The sequence below is a fragment of the Ascaphus truei genome, chromosome 2 (genome assembly GCF_040206685.1).
Source record: "Ascaphus truei isolate aAscTru1 chromosome 2, aAscTru1.hap1, whole genome shotgun sequence".
Lineage (NCBI taxonomy): Eukaryota > Metazoa > Chordata > Amphibia > Anura > Ascaphidae > Ascaphus > Ascaphus truei.
The window spans coordinates 435,936,472-435,955,244 of NC_134484.1; the positions used below are offsets into that span (position 1 = coordinate 435,936,472).

Genomic DNA, 18,773 nt, shown 5'->3' on the forward strand with positions numbered 1-18,773 from the left:
TTTCATATAGCGTTTTTGTCTTAAATGGTACTTAAAGCTCTTCAGAATTGCAATATAGAATACTACATAGAATACTACAGGCTGCGCCTCCACAAGCTTACAATCTGTTTGGTACCGGGGGCACAGGGCGATAATGGGACAAGCCCAAGCTCACAAGGAGCCGAGATTGGGGTTTGAACCAGGCTCCGGATTCAAAGTCTGTGCCACTGTTTTCAGTCAGCGCTTTTTACACATTGAGCCACTGCTGCCTCGCAACGCCGTGACATTTTCCGACAGACGTGTTTTTATACGGTGCTTCCTCACCATGCTTGTACTCCGAATATCAGAAGAAGCAGACAAAATAACTGACAAATTAATGTTACATGGACTTTATTCATTTGTCACTATCACTCCATACAGCTCATGTAACAATTCTATCAAATAACACAAAACAAATTGAGCTAAACATACATGTATGATTATGTGCATCATAAATACATAATTGGCCACAGAATTTTGTAAACAGAAATAATGTCCACACTAATTTTTAGGGTACGGCTTCTTGGGTTAGTACTATAGCATAAGCAACTAGCCTTCCCTGTGATTAGTGTATTTATAAAAGGATTCTTTTTTCCTACGTGAGATTTTTAGGGACATTTTGTCAGTATTTCCAGCATGAGTATTGAAAAGGGCTTCAGAAATAACAAGATTCCGACATATTCCTGGGATAACTCTGCTATGTTGGGTTAAGAAGAAGGGAGCGAAGGCGAGAATTAAGGTTATCCCTCAACTACCTAACCAGCAGCTCCTGTTTTACTACTACAGCATAAATAATGACACGTAAATAATGGCTATGCACATAAAACAGGAGAGATTTCAATTGGCAAGCAAAATATTAGTCCTTGAAGACATGTTGTGGTGCCAATATCTTTGATTATTATTATTATTAATAAGTAAATAGGCGAATTCTTTTAAACATCAGGGAAACACTTGCTAGAAATGCAAATCTGCTGCAAGACTTGCAACCTGAAAAGGCTGAAAAGGCAGAGTAGATTCTCATCACTCAAATAAAGCATTGGAAATTCCCAGCAACATTAGCACACCACGGAGAAGGCAATAAAACCCACAACGTCCACGTCTGTTTTTATTTATTTTACAAATGTAACCAAAATATCACATCAAAATTAAACTTGGCACAGTGTATTAAAGTGGTACGGTGTACATACAAGCCAATGTTGTGCTTTGAAGCTCAATCATTTGAGGACTCTGGTAGATGATTGAAAGAGAAGCAAATCATAATATTGTACAGTACAGCCATTTACCAAATGGTCAGCTTGTAAATCAGGGCAGATGTTCTCACACCTTCTCTTAGAGCCATGAGTCACAGCAGTTTTTGAACAGACATTGGATAGTCTATTTATGCCACAAAGTATGTGTGTCTGACAATCCCTAAGAATAGGTTCAAGAACCCCTGCATTTCTAGTCACAAAATCCACACCAGAAGTGGCAACAGAGGATCAATTGTCTGACAAGGTGGAAGTACTTGTCCTAGAAAGTGCCATGCTGTTTTGCTCAAATTGTAATGGAAACATCAAAATCCAAAAGGAAATAAATGATTTAACCAAAAAAAAAAAAAAAATATATATATATATATATATATATATATAAACAATGAATGATAAATATGCCTTGGAAGGAAGTTATTTCCGAATGTACTGTGTGTGTGCACGAGCATTTGCATGTATCATGCACACCCATGGTGGCAAAGATTGCTGAAAAGGAAAAGAAGATCTTCCGTTCCATGGAAGAGTTCAAAAAGCGCGGAAGAATTCGCAAAAGTGGAGGAACAAAGTAATTACATAACATCATGTAGCATCAGGTAGGCAGCTGGTAAAGGAGAACTTTCTTACCAATACTTCCTACACACTTTTCCCACGTGTAGACACCTAAGCTTCCTATCCAACCGAGGCACTTCCATGCTGAAACAACTTTAACACTATTTGTTAAAGCGTTTCTTTTATCTGTTGTATATTCTACTAATGGAGTCCCCTAGCTCACTTTCAATTGGCTAGAATAATAATGTTCTTCCTAGAACCTTATGGATATTGAGGGCACATAGGGACCATTTGACCCATCTGATCTGCCCATTTTCCTAAATACTCTAACCCCGAGTAGGACTGTATGGTTATCGTCAATTTAAAATGATTTACTGTCTAGACCAGGAGTGGCCAACTCCAGTCCTCAAGGACCACCAACAGGTCAGGTTTTAAGGATATTCCTGCTTCAGCACAGGTGGTGCAGTCAACGACTGAGGTACTTATTGACAGACCTGTGCTGAAGCAGGGATATCCTTAAAACCTGACCTGTTGGTGGCCCTTGAGGACTGGACTTGGCACCCCTTGACTAGAACTACACATACAATGTTGAATACATGTAAACTACTTCTCTTTTAGTGGAGATGTCTACCTCCCAACAACTTTAGCCCATATCTTCTTGTTCTGGGATTTTTCTCATTCTGAGAAAATACTTTTCTCCAGTCTGAATCCTCCCCTTTCGGCCCCCGAGGCTCCTGGAACACATTGCAGAGAAACCAAGGAGTGAGACCTTCCAGGAAGTGGGTAATGCATCCTATCACCCTACCCCTGCTGTGAAAAATTACAAGCTATTTTACTCCAAGTGAAAATGACTCATCTGCTATTTTTTTTGCTGCTGTTTTCTTTCCCCTCTAATAGAAATGTCATACTTTAAATGACAAAAAAAGCGATTACATTCTCACTTTATTTTAATACACAGTACCATGATATTTAAATAATTGAGCTTTAAAGCATGCAGTTTGTTGGCTTGGATCAGATTTCCTCTAAAAGCAAATATTCAACAGTTATTAGAACCATTTCAACAAACAAAATTCACCGAATCCTTTTACTTCCAGATGGGCCTTCGAAGGCATTGTAAATAAAATTAAAAAAACATTGCAAAAAGGTCATTTGTAATTGTGCACAAAACTATGGCATTATGTTGCATACATTTGTATACTAAGAATCACACTAGACAGATTTTTATAGATACTTTTTTAAACTGGAAAAGCACAAAATCTTAATAAAAAAATAAATAGAAAACCATTCACAAAAACTATGTTAACGTAACAGTATAGTTATCCGACAAAGTTAGGAAATGGCTATTAATGGCTCAGGGACTCAATAGTAGTGGTTGCTTCAGTTTCATAACTCAAACCTTTTACTCTCTTTAGCCTACAAAGAACCAAAAAGAAACCAAAGTCAAGTTATGGTAGTAGTGAAGTGAGAATCACCGAAGCACAAATAAATGAGAACCATGCTCAGCTCTCATACTTTTTTTTTTTATATACATCAATAACATTATCAATGAATGTCTACACTTCACGCATGATTCTGGGATGCAGGTCGTTATGCAAGTCATTCCAGTAATGGGATCCAAAGGCAAGTGTATTGAATGACTTCACATCCATTTGCATTGGTTCATGTTCTTGGAGGGTCTTTACTCAGCATGTAAATGGACAGAGAAATAGTGCTGGTATACATACTGTATATACACAAGCCCAAACATGTGGTAACGTTAGGGACGCACTGCACGATTTAAAAATAAAGTTGATAAAACTATTAATATATGACCAATACAGACAGTATGTATGTATACTATAGTACCCCACAGCACAATTTAAATTCTGTAAATACACATATACAAAAGCATTGCATATACTGTATTTGTATTGCCCTCAATATGGTGTTCTAATCTGATTTTATACACCTATCTCCGCATTTCATGTCTATGTTTTTGCTTTATTACTTGGATTACGTCTTTTTACAAAGCACCATTTGTAACTGGAAGCTCCTATCAGACATTTCTCTGGAGTGTTTCTCGCCATTTCTTTATTCAGGGATACATAATGCAGAAAGTGGCCGAGTTACATTTATAGTCAATTAACTCATATTAGTTCAAAGTGACCAGCCCATGTTCGCCTTGGACATCAATGTTCATGAACAAACATTTCCCCAAAGACAACTATGTGAAAAACAACCAAATTTTAAACACAACATAACAACCTGGCATTTAAATGTAAATAGAAAAATAATTTGTAAAGGGTACAAAACATTATTTCAAAAGCCTGAAATAAAACCTTTTTTTTTTGGAAACTGTTCTGAATGTTGTCAAAGTCATTCTTAAGAAGGTCAGCTTGCATTTACTGCAAATGCTATTTGAAACGGTTACAAATTGTTCATAACTGCAGCTCTACGCTAAAGTGCTTTAAATTTGCTGTAATATATTTCAGTGATTGAAACTCGCATTGTGTGCCCGATTTCAATTTTGCTAGAATAAAATGATAGAGGATTAGCATGAGCCCTTTTTTTTTAATCTTTTTTTTTTTTACATTTTATTTCTAAATAAAAGGACACAACCATCATTTCCATGTTCACTTTTAAAAAGAAACCTTTCAAAATGTATCATTTGACTTCACGCAAAATAAAAATAAAAAAAATACAAAAAGAAGAAGATAGGCCTAATTTCATTTAAACTGAACATTACTTTGGTGGACCAAGAATATTAATAATACAAAACAGCTGAAGCTGGGGTCAAATTGAACAAATATAATACCAGAGAGACCTGCAATGCTTCATGATGCGTGCATTTAATGCTGAACTATGTAGCGAGTGAAATATACACTGCATTTTTAGTTCTGTAACAGTTTACCTTTTGACTTTTTTTTTTTAATACAAGGCAGATATGCCTATGTACAAATGCAACAGACTATTAATATCCTTCACAACAAGTACATGAATTTCACATTTAATTTACAGAAATGTAATGCCCCACTGCTCATCTAAGCTGAATAATAAGTGATGAGCACTAGGATGTACTCTGGGGGATGAAAACGTCACTCCTTTTCTTCTGACAGATGGGATCCCCCGTATAGAATAATTCATTAACAACACTATTCAGAAAGGGACTCCTCCCTTTGTCCAGATACGTCATGCAAACTGTAGGAACAAGAACAACATTTACAAAAGCACTCATTTCTGGGGGGGGGGGGGGGGGGATCTCACAATGACAGCGGGCCAATAAAGACGAAAGCCTGCTGAAATTAAAAAGTTCATGTTGAAGGGAAAACAAAATGCCACCTATTCTTATCGCAGGTTTATTTTTCTTGTAAAAGTGCAGGGATGTTGATGTTCCAGCCTATAGCTTGGCGATCAAAGCCACAAGTAAAGAGGTTACACGTTGGATGGTCTTCACTCCAAGCAGAGCAGCAAACCATTCTACGGTGGCCCTGAAAGATCATACAAACAAGCGAGTCATTTTATCAAAATAGGTCAATGCTGAAATATTATCAAAGGTCAAGCAATTGTGTGCGTGTGTATATATACATATAGAGGGATCTCTCTCTCTCTCTCTCTCTAATATATATATATATATACATATACATATATATATATATATACATATACATATACATATATATATTCGACATCTGTGTAATACAAACAAAGTAACAAGCGCTATGTACATTAATGGCGCTATATAAATAAAGACATACAATACAACAATGTGTAGTTGTCATAAGACGCTTCAGAAATGTTTTTTTTTGGTTAACATTTTGAACCTGAAAAACCGCTCAATGGGTAAATAAAAAGGACATGTACATGGTGTACACCTTTTACTTACTATTACAAAAACTAAATGTTGTACCAAAGCATTTAGGGATTTTATTTCTCATTCAACTATGTATTTTTGATCATTGTAATGCTGATCCATCTTCAAAAATCATTTGCCTTTTCCCACAAATAATTAACAGGAATAACATTATAAATATTTCCTTTTTATGATATATTGTCAATGTAAAAATAGTTCCAACTTTGAAACAGTAGCAGTGTATTTGTACTCCATTATGTTTTCAGCATAATCTTAATTAGGACTTGTTTATGGAGAAACAAGGAGCAAAAAAAAAAAGTAGGGCAATGTCTCATTCAGAGGCTTTCATAAAGAGCACCGACCAATTAAGAGGCGCTGCTGATACGAACATGCTGTGATAGACCAACATTTATGTCAGTGGTGGGTAACTCCAGTCCTCAAGGGCCACCTACAGGTCAGATTTTTAGGATATCCCTGCTTCAGCACAGGTGGCTCAATCAGTGGTTTCATCTCAATTGAGCCACCTGTACTGAAGCCCGGATATCCTTAAAACCTGACCTGTGAGGACTCGGGTTGCCCACACCTGCTCCTAAGTAGTCAAGGCAAAGATAGCAACACAATCCCAACTACCTGTCTGTTGCTGCGAGGAAGGCGTGCTAATCTCACTCCCGACATGTCGAATAGCCGAACTTGTCGGTTATCATGTGGCAGGGCAATGATCCTTTGGCCAACAGATACACTAATCCTGCAAAACAGAGACATGGACACCAGAGAGATGGTAAAGGGCTTGCTGTACACAATGCAAGCAAATAGTTATGGCTACTACAACATATTTCATCAATGCACATTAATAGTGGGAAAAACCCATTTTCAAACACGACTTCTCATCAGCACCGTTTATTTATTTATCAAATGTTTTACCAGGAAGTAATACATTGAGAGTTACCTCTCGTTTTCAAGTATGTCCTGGGCACAGAGTTATGATGACAGATACATGGTTACAAATACATAGTTACATTAAGTGAACAGGGTTATACATTATATACAATTCATTGCATGCACAGTTAAAGATAATATATATTATAGGCGCATGGAACAGTTACAGACCAGATCAACATGTGAGACGGCTTTAGTTTTTAAAGAACTGGTGGCGGCTTTGATAGTCTCGGGTAGATTGTTCCAGTTGTGGGGTGCACGGTAAGAGAAGGAGGAGCTGCCAGATACTTGGTTACAGGCACTTAACTTTTAATGTCTATACCAATGTGCGGGGAAAAAGATGCTCATATCCCCACATCATAGAAATCCAAATTTTAAGGTAACTGGCCTGGATACATTAACTATCAGAGAATATATTGGGGAAAGAAAATAGATGTTGTGATAAGGGCTGATGTGGACATGAAGAGCATGATAAAATCAGAGTAAAAAAAACATACTGGTATTTTGACTTGGGAAGACTACTGCATCATGAACTTGGAAGAAGGGGACCAGATCACAATTTAAATGGCAATGCAGTTATTTTGATTGATATGGAGACACGGTATCTCAGGCTATTGGGACAACAACCAGCCCAAGCAAAGACAAGCTACCATAATAATGATGGTTTGTTGAGAGATTGAAAATTAAGTATTGGACTCCTTATCGAGTCCCCGCTATGGGTTTCCGAGTGAAGATATTTAGAAAATAGTTTGTCAATTCTTTTTCGGTTATCCACTGAACATACCATGAACAAAATGTTTAGGGGAAAGAATAATTCTTGCTGTACTAAAGATATTTAATTTAATGAAATGTATAAAAAAAGTGTGTGTATTTTAGGATATCAGCTATCAGTGTTTCTCTATAAATAAAAATGTTGCGCTTTAATAGGGTACACAATATGTGAGAATGCCAATTTACTTCATTTTGCACACATCTACAACCTAAAATCTGGAATGGAATTGAAAAAAAATGGCAAAAGGTTTTCTTAATGCCAGTGTTACTAAGATTTGAGAAATATTTTTTGATTTGAAGTATGACTTCAAATCAAAGACCAAATGTAGTCTCTGCAATGACAGCGCCTAAAACTGATCTCTATATTGGCTCAAATGGCACTTACAGTAGTTTAGATCACACACACACCCCCCCACCCCCCCCCCCCCCCCCAAATGAGATGGTGCATGGTTTAATCCATAGACATTGTAAGGGAAAAATAAAGAGGAGGCACGGGTTAGAAGTTCAAATAAGGATGAATACTGAAACTGAAGGTGAAAACGTAAGCAAAAACGTGATCACGTATTTCTCTAGATGAATAGTAAATTAATTGAACGGTTTAGCACCAGAGGGGGCATAGATTTATACATTCAAAAGTAAAAGAAGGGAACTATATGGACAGACAACGTTATCCCAATAGGGAAATAAGGACGTCTTCTACTGAGATTGAGTCTCAAGAAAATGGGTAGACAAGCTGGACCAAGTCGCTCTTATCTATCACTATATGTAATTTATGTTTCTACCAAAGCTGTGACCTCCGTGTCTTTTTTATTATCTTCAATTATATGAAGATGCAGTCTCAAGTAGTGCTATAGAAAATCTTTTATAAACGCACACATGTGCTTTTGGATAGAAATAAACAGAATTTTAACCAACTTCAATATTGAAGTTACTGCTCAGAGATCAGGTAACGAACAGTTCCCATCGCCAATAGTTGAGTTGTCTAGTAAACCTTTATTTTCTATTGACGTGTGATTGTTTTGTGTGTAAAGCCAATGAACTTGGAACCTAGTTAGGCCATAAGCTCTGGATGAAATATCCAGCTGTAAATCTATAATCACTGGAAGTTTTACCATGGGTCTTCCATAGTCAAGCTAGCTATTCAGTCAACATTACTCCTATCCATCAGCAGAGGACTCACCTATACTTTGTACCTATTAACTTTTGTTGAGGAATATCAAACATGGAAGTTAAAGTCATGAACTATGATTAATTATCATAACAAGCACAATGCTATGGAATGAAAAAGAAAGGACAAACAGTGGGAAAATCTGTACAATATTAGTTAAGTAATTTTCTTTAACGTAACCCAATTGATTCATTGTTGGGTTTGCAAGGCAGCAGTCAAATGTAAAGCTCACTTAGAATCTTTCTTTGCTTGTTATACAAAGCTCTAACCAATGCATGTCAGTCAGTCAAGTCATCACCGGTTCCAGTGACAAACAGAAACCTGTTTAGTCACGGCAAACACAGCCCATTGCATTCATGTTTCAGCTCATTCGCTTGGCCTATTTCCCACTTATGAATTCTCGGCTGGAAAGAGAATACAATATATTCAAATTGTATTTAAATACAGCTCCAGATTTAATCCAGGTTACTTTTCCATTGCAGCACTGAAAAGCGATTACAGTTTGTCAGTAATCATTATAGGGAGAATTGATGATTTTAGAACAAGATCACTATACAATACTGCACCACATAAACTGAATCGCCACATAACCATACAACAGGGTGCTCACTGAAGTATGCTCTCCTGATGCACTACTTCTGTTATGATCAACTATGATGGCATTTGGGCATCTGAATGTTATACAGGAGTTAATAGTTAATGTTTAATGGTTTCCCCCCCTCCCCCCGAAGTTCCTTGATACCATGATGACTCATCCATTTATACTATAATAACGGCTTAATTGCAAATTAATGTCAAACATATATATTTTTTAAAAGTCAAGATTTCCCATTAACAAATGGCGGTAATCTGATTGAACAATTCTTTTTTTGAGACCTTGAAGCAGAAATCATTGATTTTGACTACATAACCGCTTTCGTCTCAACTCTTAATTTGTCTGGTATTCTCAACTTTTACATCATCATAGCAAAATTTAACAAAATTAATGTGTGACTTAAAGTATAACCACGTTTACCAAAAGTTAATGATCGCCAGTACCCCACTTTATTATGTACGATTTGTTTGGCCGCGGACTTCCTTTTCCCTCACCTCCTTCCACCCCGTTTATTTTGGTTTGCCTTCCCTACCGTACAGTCTAATTGATTCCAATCTGCCTCAAATTAATTCAATCCAGTTTTTCCATCCAGAATTTCCTCCTTAAAATTCTTTAAATATTTAAAAATAATTATTAATAAAATATATAATTTTAAAACAATATTATACCAGTAATGATCTACACACACACACACACACACACACACACACACACACACACACACACACACACACACACACACACACACACACACACACACACACACACACACACACAATATTGAGGCTCCAACAAAGATTCACAATTCTATATTTTGGTATACTCTTTTGGCGTCCAGAATCATGTCTATGCTCACGACATCCAAATTTACCTCTCCTGACCTCTCCCTTGTCCTGTGTCACCAACTGTCTATACGCAATCTCCTCCTGGATGTCCCACCATTACCTGAAGCTTAATATGTCCAAAACAGAACTAATACCATTTCCCCCTTCCACTGTCACACCTACACCCAAAGTCTCCCTCACTGTCAATAATACCACAATCAACACATCAAACCCACTGCCTAGGGGTTTGACCGTGCCCTCTCCTTCATTCCTCACATCCAAGTACCTGCCACCTAGACAATATTGCCAGGATATACCCTTTTCTCACTCATGATGCCACTAAAATAATTATTCACTCACTAATCCTGTCCCACCTTGATCCCCTCGCCCACCAGTCCCAACTTCAATTTATTACAATGCTGCTGCCAGACTCATCTACCTCTCATCGCTATGCAAATCCCTAAACCCTGATGAAGGAAGGCGTAGCACTTATGGTTTTGGCACCTTCCTAAAGGACACAATAAAGATGATGATATTTTGAGTAAACACAAGTCTGGCGTAGTTTCCTGAAACGATCGCCCTACAAACAATTTATTGAAGAGCCACAAGAGAAAGTGTTAAGACAGGGCACTTGGGCGGACCGGCTCGCAATAAAAATGGGCGCTATTTCAACTACCTAACTTGTGAGTGTGCTGAGAAGCAACCATTTATCCCTACACTGGCTTCCCATATCCTCTAGAAGTAAATGTAAAACCCTAGTTCTGACTTACAAAGCACTCAACGGCGCTGTCCTCATCCCAAAATATATCACTAAATACCCCCTCCGTTCTGCCCACGATATCCGGCTCTCCTCCTGTCTTATCACCTACTCTCATACTGCCCCCTCTCTCTAGAATTCCCTACCATGCACCATCCGAATCTCCCCTAATTTTCAGACATTCAAAAACGCTCTGAAAGCTTACCTTTTTAAAGGACGAGTATCTGGCATACGCCCAACATGAAACCTCCCCCCCAACCTTCTTGGTGACAGCTGTGCGGCTAGAGCAAACTCCACGCTATCCAAGACCCCCAAACCTAAATGGGACCAGTAGTGCAGCTGGACCATACTCCTTCCTGAGGCATACTCCATCCCACAATGAGCAGCCACTTTAGCTTTTGTTTCAACATTGTCCCTCGTTCCCTCTAGAGTGTAAGCTCTCAGGAGCAGGGCCCTCATTACTTTCTGTATCTGTTTGCGCTTGTTTGTATGTCTCTGTTTATGTAAATGTCACACTGCACTGCAGAATATATTGGTGCTTTACAAATTAATGTAAGGTATTATTATCATTGTTTATTTGTAAAGATTGCTCTGATCTCACAATATGTATCCATTATGCCTATTAGTAGTATGTGGGTGAGTACATTCAGCTCATATCAATATGACAGATTTATTTTTGTGAGTATATTGCAACCACCTTATAGCACAATTTTTTGTTAAAAGGCAGCATTTTACCAATATTTTAGTAATACCCACTAATAGAAAATCATGTTGTAAGTTTTCTGATTCTTTCCTCATACTGGTTACCGCATGCACCTGCTAACATGTAATAATGTTATTTTGTTCCAAAGGAAATGTAAAAACATATGCTAAACATTTCATTAGTTGCTAAGATATCTTATCCTTACAAGCTTCGCCACACTGCCAGGACAGACGTCTGTAATTGTAAAACCCAATGTCATTGGGTATTTTAAAAAAAAAGGTAAATTGCAAAAAAAAGCTTTTCTAATAATGTTACTGGCAGAATTCAAAATGTAATCAGGTATTCATGAAGTGGAATCTTACACGCCAATATAAAAAATGGATTTGACCCCGTGGCGACCTCCTCATGGCCGTCCCAAGCAGGGCGGGATTGGGGGCGGGACTTGGTGGCGAGCAGATTTTTGGGTGATTTGTATATATATATATATATATATATATATATATATATATATATATAGAAAAGTAATCCACTCCAGCAGGAGCAGACACAAGACAGCACTCAAAGGTAAGTAAGAAAACTTGTATATTACTTACCTTTGAGTGTCTGCTCCTGCTGGAGTGGATTACTTTTCTCTTACTATTGGTATAGGACATGCACCGCAAGCTATTTATGGTATTGGGAGTGCCGGCTGACCCATTTTGTTTTGTTTTATATATATACCTTGAGAAAGGTCCCACTGGGGGACCGCAACGTTGTTTTTTGTGTCTTCTATCAAATATAGAAAATTCATGATTTGCGGTGAAGACACGGAGTGAGCCGAGTAGCTGTATCCTCGTCTCGTGCATGAGTATATCTCATGAAACGCTTTTTTTAATCTGTTTGTGAGTTAGCATTTTGTTGGATTTTTTAGGGAAATAAATGTAATTTTTTTCCTGACATATTGCACTAGGATCGGGCGCTTTCTTTTTTGTGTTTTTCTACAGATTGGCTTGAATTCGTTGGTTCCCCGTGGAAGGCAGCATGCTCCTGTTTGCAGCAAGATCTCACTACTGATCCATATAATATTGGAATTATTTCATCAGTTCATGCAATTGTATCCATTATTTTATTGTTTTATCTTGTTCTGTTTTTATTATTATCCCTTGTCCTATCCATTGGTGGTATATGCTACTCTATTCAGTTTCATATTGACCAGCAATACATGTATTTAGACATACATTTACTATGTATTTTTTTATATCTATTTTTTATGTAATTATTTTTTCATATTTGATCTTGTTTGTTACATCATCCGATTGATATCTATTACATCCATCATTAATTGGTTCACATAATCATTATATTGTTATACCTTATAGCTGGGGATAGGTTCACATTATAAGGCGCAGTCTTATTTGTTTATATATATATATATATATATATATATATATATATATATATATATACACATATACATAAATAAAATAAAAAATGATTAGACGATACCGTTCTGTGGCTAACGGAATGCAGTGCATCTTGGAATGTTATCTGTGACTGAAACCTATCCCTCTCCCCCTGTGCAGAATGCGATTTATGACTTGAGGTGTTAAATAGTCCCTGAATGTTAGTGATGTAAGAGTGTGTGTGTGTGTATGCAAATATACATTTATATATAAAATAAGGCATTCCCCCTTACCTGTTTACTGCAGAGTCTGTACGGATGGTTGCAATAGGAGATCTCATATTTTTCAAATCCCAAACTTTCACAGTGCGGTCATCACTGCCAGATACAACATTGTCACCCACTGTGAACACAGCAGAGGTCACAGTGCTACAAAAAAACAAAAAAAAAAACTTTTATTCCATATTAAACATCTAATAAATGATAACATTGCTTATACTTCCCTTTCACAGATATGATAATGTAAACTAACTAAGACCATTGGTGTATTCTGCGCGCTACGTAGAATTGTATTGCTGTGAAAGGCACACTGCCAAGTCTATGAGAGAGAGATGTTTGAGATCCACTGCCCGGCAGCACTAAGTAGTGGCCAGGAATTCATGGTTTCTCTTTCTTTCCAATGTTCCCCTTCTAGATAAAATGTAAAATTGCCAGCCTGAAGCGGGTGACAAAAAACGAGTGACATCTTTTCTAATGATTCAGTTATTGGAAGTGATCTGGGATTAGGGAGCACCAAGTTAATGGGTAATTTTCCAATAAAAGGTCATTAACATTCTCGGCAAATATCAGCTGTCAAACACATTATCAGGGTTTCGGAAATGTAAGTTGTCAGCATGAGCCCGGTAAGAAGCGTGCAAATGCCCTCAGCTACATGTCCCTAGCTGTGAACGTGACGTTCTTTATAATTGGGAATAGAATTGTATTTTAACCTAAACTCTCAAAGGTGATCAGTATACTACCCTGAGACTCTGTTTAGTATTCAATTATTAAAATATGTGCCACAAATTATATCCTGTATAGACTGATTTGCAACTACATTTTTTTTTAGATTGATTACATAGTGATAATCTTATACTAGCACTAGATGTAATGCAAGTCAACAGCAAGTGATACAAATTTCTTATGAGCAATCTATAGTTGAAGTTGTAGAATTTTACAGTATTAAATATCTGTTTATAATTGTAAATGTGTGAACCAAGGTCATTTATAGGGCATCTGAAGGGGGTCAATGGAGTAAACACAGCTGGGAGTTGAAATTAAAACTGGGAGACTTTTCAGAGGCCCACATTTGGGAAATTCAAATATCCTACTGTTTTCCTGGGAAGTACTTTTCAAGAGCTTTCCATCAATGTATGTGATATGACCTGGTAACAAAAAGGTTGCAGGACATATTGTTAAAGGTCTTTTCACGTCTTTTACATAATTGCTTAGGCTGTAAGCTCCTCGGAGCAGGGACTCCTCTTCCTTAATGTTACTTTTATGTCGGAAGCACGTATTCTCATGACCTGTTATTTATATTATCTGTTATTTATTTGATTACCCCGTGTATTACTACTGTGAAGCATGTAAATTAATGGCGCTATATAAATAAAGACATACAATACAATAACGCCAGTATAACAGACCTCAGTAATTGGGATTCATCACACAAAAATAAAAGGTTTATTTTGAAGACAATTACTTACATAAAAATGGTACAAAATGGCAGTTGACGTTCCAAATTAAGGATGGATATTTAAAAATGATTGCACAGCTTTCTGTTTCTGAATAAATCTTAATGTCATGATAACATTTCTGTTTCCTCCATCTTGGTTTTAACCTCTCTCTCTCTCTATGGGGAAATCCTACAGTATGTCCTCACATCATGGTGGTATCAAGATGTGCTGCTCCTTCCTCCCGCTTCTCGCCTTGTCTCTCAGCCTACACTGCTGCATATTTATCCAGATAATATTCCTTGAATCAGCGCTCTTAATATTTCTATTCCAAATTGGGTCCTGCAGCTTCAAACTGATATGATCTCATAAGAAACAGCACACGTATTCTATACATAGAATATCAAATACAGTATGGACTGGAAGATTCTCAGAGCTTTCATCATAGCCTCTACTCTCAGCTAAAGTCACAGTTGTCAATAATCCCTCAATGTCAAACCTAAACAGGGTTTCTGCCTATTCTGACCTTTTAGGACAATTGCACCGTCAATATAACTCTCCAATGTAATTGAACATACAATCATATACACACACACACACACACACACACACACACACACACACACACACACACACACACACACACACACACACACACACACACACACACACACACACACAGTGTTCGACAAACCTATACATTTGCACGCCCCGGGCGAGTGGATTTAACATTGTGGCGAGCTCCTATTGGCCCAAGCAGCACACGTGTGGTACTAGGTGGCGAGTAGATTTTTTTGTTCGGCGAGTAGATTTTTTGGTGATTTGTCGACCACTGTGTGTATATATATATATATATATATATATATATATATGTATATGTATATATATGTATATATATATATATATATACATATATACACATAAATATATATATACACATACACACACACATACATACATATATATATATATATACATATATATATACACACATATATATATATATATATACATACACACACACACACACACATATATACACATACATATATATATACACACACACACACACATATATATATATATACATATATACACACACACACACACACATATATATATACACATACATATATATACACACACACACGCACACACACACATATATATATATATATATACACACACACACACACACACACACACACACACACACACACACACACACCACAGTTAAGTTATGGTGGGTAAAACAAGTGACAAAAACCCTCCACAGTAAAGCATATAGCAAATGGAAATATTACTGTATGCTCTTTTTGCATGTCTTAGATAGGTCTGCAACCCCGCCTTTCACCATTATCACCCAGCATGCAGTGCTTCCACTGCAGCAAGGGATTCTGGGAAATGCCATGAAAATAAATATATAAATATATATATATATATATATATATATATATATATATACAGTATATATATATTCAGACAATTATACTGTATACTTATGACATTCTGCCTTTGATAACAGATTCATTCATTACAGTATAATTATTGCTAAATTGGATTTCTTACACATATAAAGTGTGACAAACGGACACTATTATCTTTATAGATAAGTATCCTTTGGTAAATTCTCAGTAAAATGAACACCAGTGGTGTTTATATAGAAAAATTTGCAGAAACCCCAAGCAAAGAATTTCCTTTTTATATCTAAACTACAACAACACATTCAGCTATAAACAAAAGTAGGAGGAGACATTTATCCAGTTGGTATTCCTGTCCCATTTCTAGTAACCTCACAATGACTGTAAAAGAGACACGCTGGAGCTCAATTTCCATTGTTTTACCCCACAAAAATAGCCCTGGTGCACACACAACAAAGATGCCTCATTCCATTGGAAAGAACATATTTTCTGTATAAGATACTGTTAGACAAAAGAAAATATGTGAAGCAAAATGGGAAAGCAATTTAAAGCATTTCAATCTAACAACCTTTCCCCCCATTTCTCCAATCTATCTAGAATATAAAGTTGTGGGTCTAAATCACATTTGGTCTATTCCATGTACACAAAAAGAAAGCAAAAAAAACCCACACGTTTTCTCTGCCAAATCAGTAGATTAATTCATTTTTCTCTGCTTATTCTTTCAGTGGATTTGATTTCCTGACACATGCCTTAGTAGGGGTCATGCACATCTATTTCTTAGAATTTTGTAATTCTAATTTAAAATGTCAGTTGTTTCTGTCATTTCCCTGGTACTGTGAGAATTTGATTTCATGTTCCATTCAGTCTGCTGATTAGAGATTAGCGCTATCCAGGTCACAAAGGCCCAATTTACGCCAGCCCTCTTAATTTAAATTGACATCAAATTAGGTTCTAATTAGGACCCTACCATACTGCATTAATGAGACAAAGTTGCTTAATGTAATTTCAGAGTGCAGCAACGTTCCTCGGAAAATGATGTGGCCACTAAATCAGCACTGTGCTCTCTCACTTTAATAGTTAAATTATTTGCTAGGGACTCTACCCATGAAAATTAAGATGCTGTATAACTGCAAATGTTTAACTATATAAAGTGGTCTCTTTTTATTCCATAAACACGCAAAAAAAAAACCATTATTAAGGTGCTACAAAAAGAAAAACCCACACACTATTTCTAATGTATTCAGCCCCCTCGTCCTGTCCTCCAGCCCCTAAAATACGCAGAAATGAAGGAAGTATGTATGTACTGTATGACTTCAGTGCTGGAATGACCTGAAATACATTGATTTGCAAGGCTTCACTTTTTGGACTTTGATGATTGCGCTGTCTTTTTTCAACACTATTGGCAATTGAATGAGTTGTTGATGCCCGAGGTCTGTACATTATTCACTTGATGTATTTACTATGGTTACAGAATGCTGTAAACCACTTGACGATATACTGTACACATTCAATTTGAGCATACAACTGAATTTCCCACGTGTACTGCATAAAAACATATATGTTTATCTAAAACATAGAGTAACTGTGCTCCACTAAGCTAATTTCTGGATATAATAAAAGCATATACAGCGTGCTCAATCTACAAAGGCCTGGGTGAAAAAGGTCCAATGTTCAGCGCTCCCCTGGAGGGGGGAATACCTTGAAAGTAGAAATGAAAGGAATAGACAAGCACAGGTTGTATAAGAACAACTGAATTACAAAGATAAAAAAAAGATAACATCACTCACTCGCATGTGAGAAAACACCGGTGGATATGGGGTCATTCGAGCGCAGCAACCGCAGAGAACGCCTTCAGCTGGACCCAACTGAAATCCACGCCATGGTTCCTCCAGTATCAGCGTCCAGCACTGTGTCCCGGAAGTGACATTACTATATATTATAATGCTCTTTCTTCTCCCCCATCTGTATCGGTCTGACGTCCGCCAAACTTGGGGGACAGTAGTAAGCTGTCTAGCTCTAAGCAACCTCCAATGTGCCTCTCTCAATAGGCCTACACGATTCGCACACTCGGCTTCGACGGCTTTGAGAGAGGCACATTGGAGGTTGCTTAGAGCTAGACAGCTTACTACTGTTCCCCAGGTTTGGCGGACGTCAGACCGATACAGACGGGGGAGGAGAAAGAGCATTAGCTTCCACTGTTTGAAGCCTGAGACGTGATATTGGAGGCAAACACTCGCGAGTGTGTGATGTCACTTCCGGGACAGTGCTGGACGCGGATACCGGAGGAACCATCGCGTGGATTCCAGCGGAAGGCGTTCTCTACGGTTGCTGCGCTCGAATGACCCCATATCCACCGGTGTTTTCTCACGTGGTGAAGCTGGGATATCCTGAAAACCTGACTATTCTGAACTCTCCATTCCAAGACCTTGGCAAGTATCGATTTACCCCCACTCTCCAACCCAGACCCGGCTATGTTTGACAATCCGCCTGCCAGGCACGCTTCCGCTGCGGTGGGTGCGTGGTTTGCCACTTCCCCACCTCAGTACCAGGGTTCTGTCTTGCTCGTGGGCAGCGCAAGCGTTACTGCTATTTACATGTGCACCCCAAAGAAACAGATTGGAGCTCGCCATGGATTCTGCTTTTCTTCATCCAGAGCAGGATTGGCCAACTAAAGCCCTCAAGGGCCACCAACAGGTCAGATTTTAAGGATATCCCTGCTTCAGCACAGGTGTTTCAGTCATTCTGCCACCTGTGCTGAAACAGGGATACCCCAAATACCAGGCCTGTTGGTGGCTCGAGGACTGGAGTTGGCAAGGTATTCGGGGTATCCCTGCTTCAGCACAGGTGGCTCGATGTGTGACT

At 37.7% G+C, this 18,773-nt stretch overlaps 1 protein-coding gene across 6 annotated transcripts in view; it reads right to left on the minus strand.

Moving 5' to 3' along the window:
* Window positions 1-352: 352 nt before the first annotated feature.
* The window catches only part of WDR37 (WD repeat domain 37), a 144,425-nt gene continuing 126,004 nt past the window's right edge, over window positions 353-18,773 (minus strand). For 5 of the 6 annotated variants that reach the window (XM_075587788.1, XM_075587783.1, XM_075587785.1 and 2 more), the window contains exons 12-14: window positions 13,073-13,207; window positions 6,274-6,388; window positions 353-5,281 (exon numbers count right to left, since the gene is read on the minus strand). In XM_075587788.1, the coding sequence (XP_075443903.1) occupies window positions 5,150-5,281; window positions 6,274-6,388; window positions 13,073-13,207 (382 nt within the window). In that variant the 3' untranslated portion in view covers window positions 353-5,149. The remainder of the gene's footprint in view (window positions 5,282-6,273; window positions 6,389-13,072; window positions 13,208-18,773) is intronic. The other variant, XM_075587784.1, reaches the window with a different exon arrangement.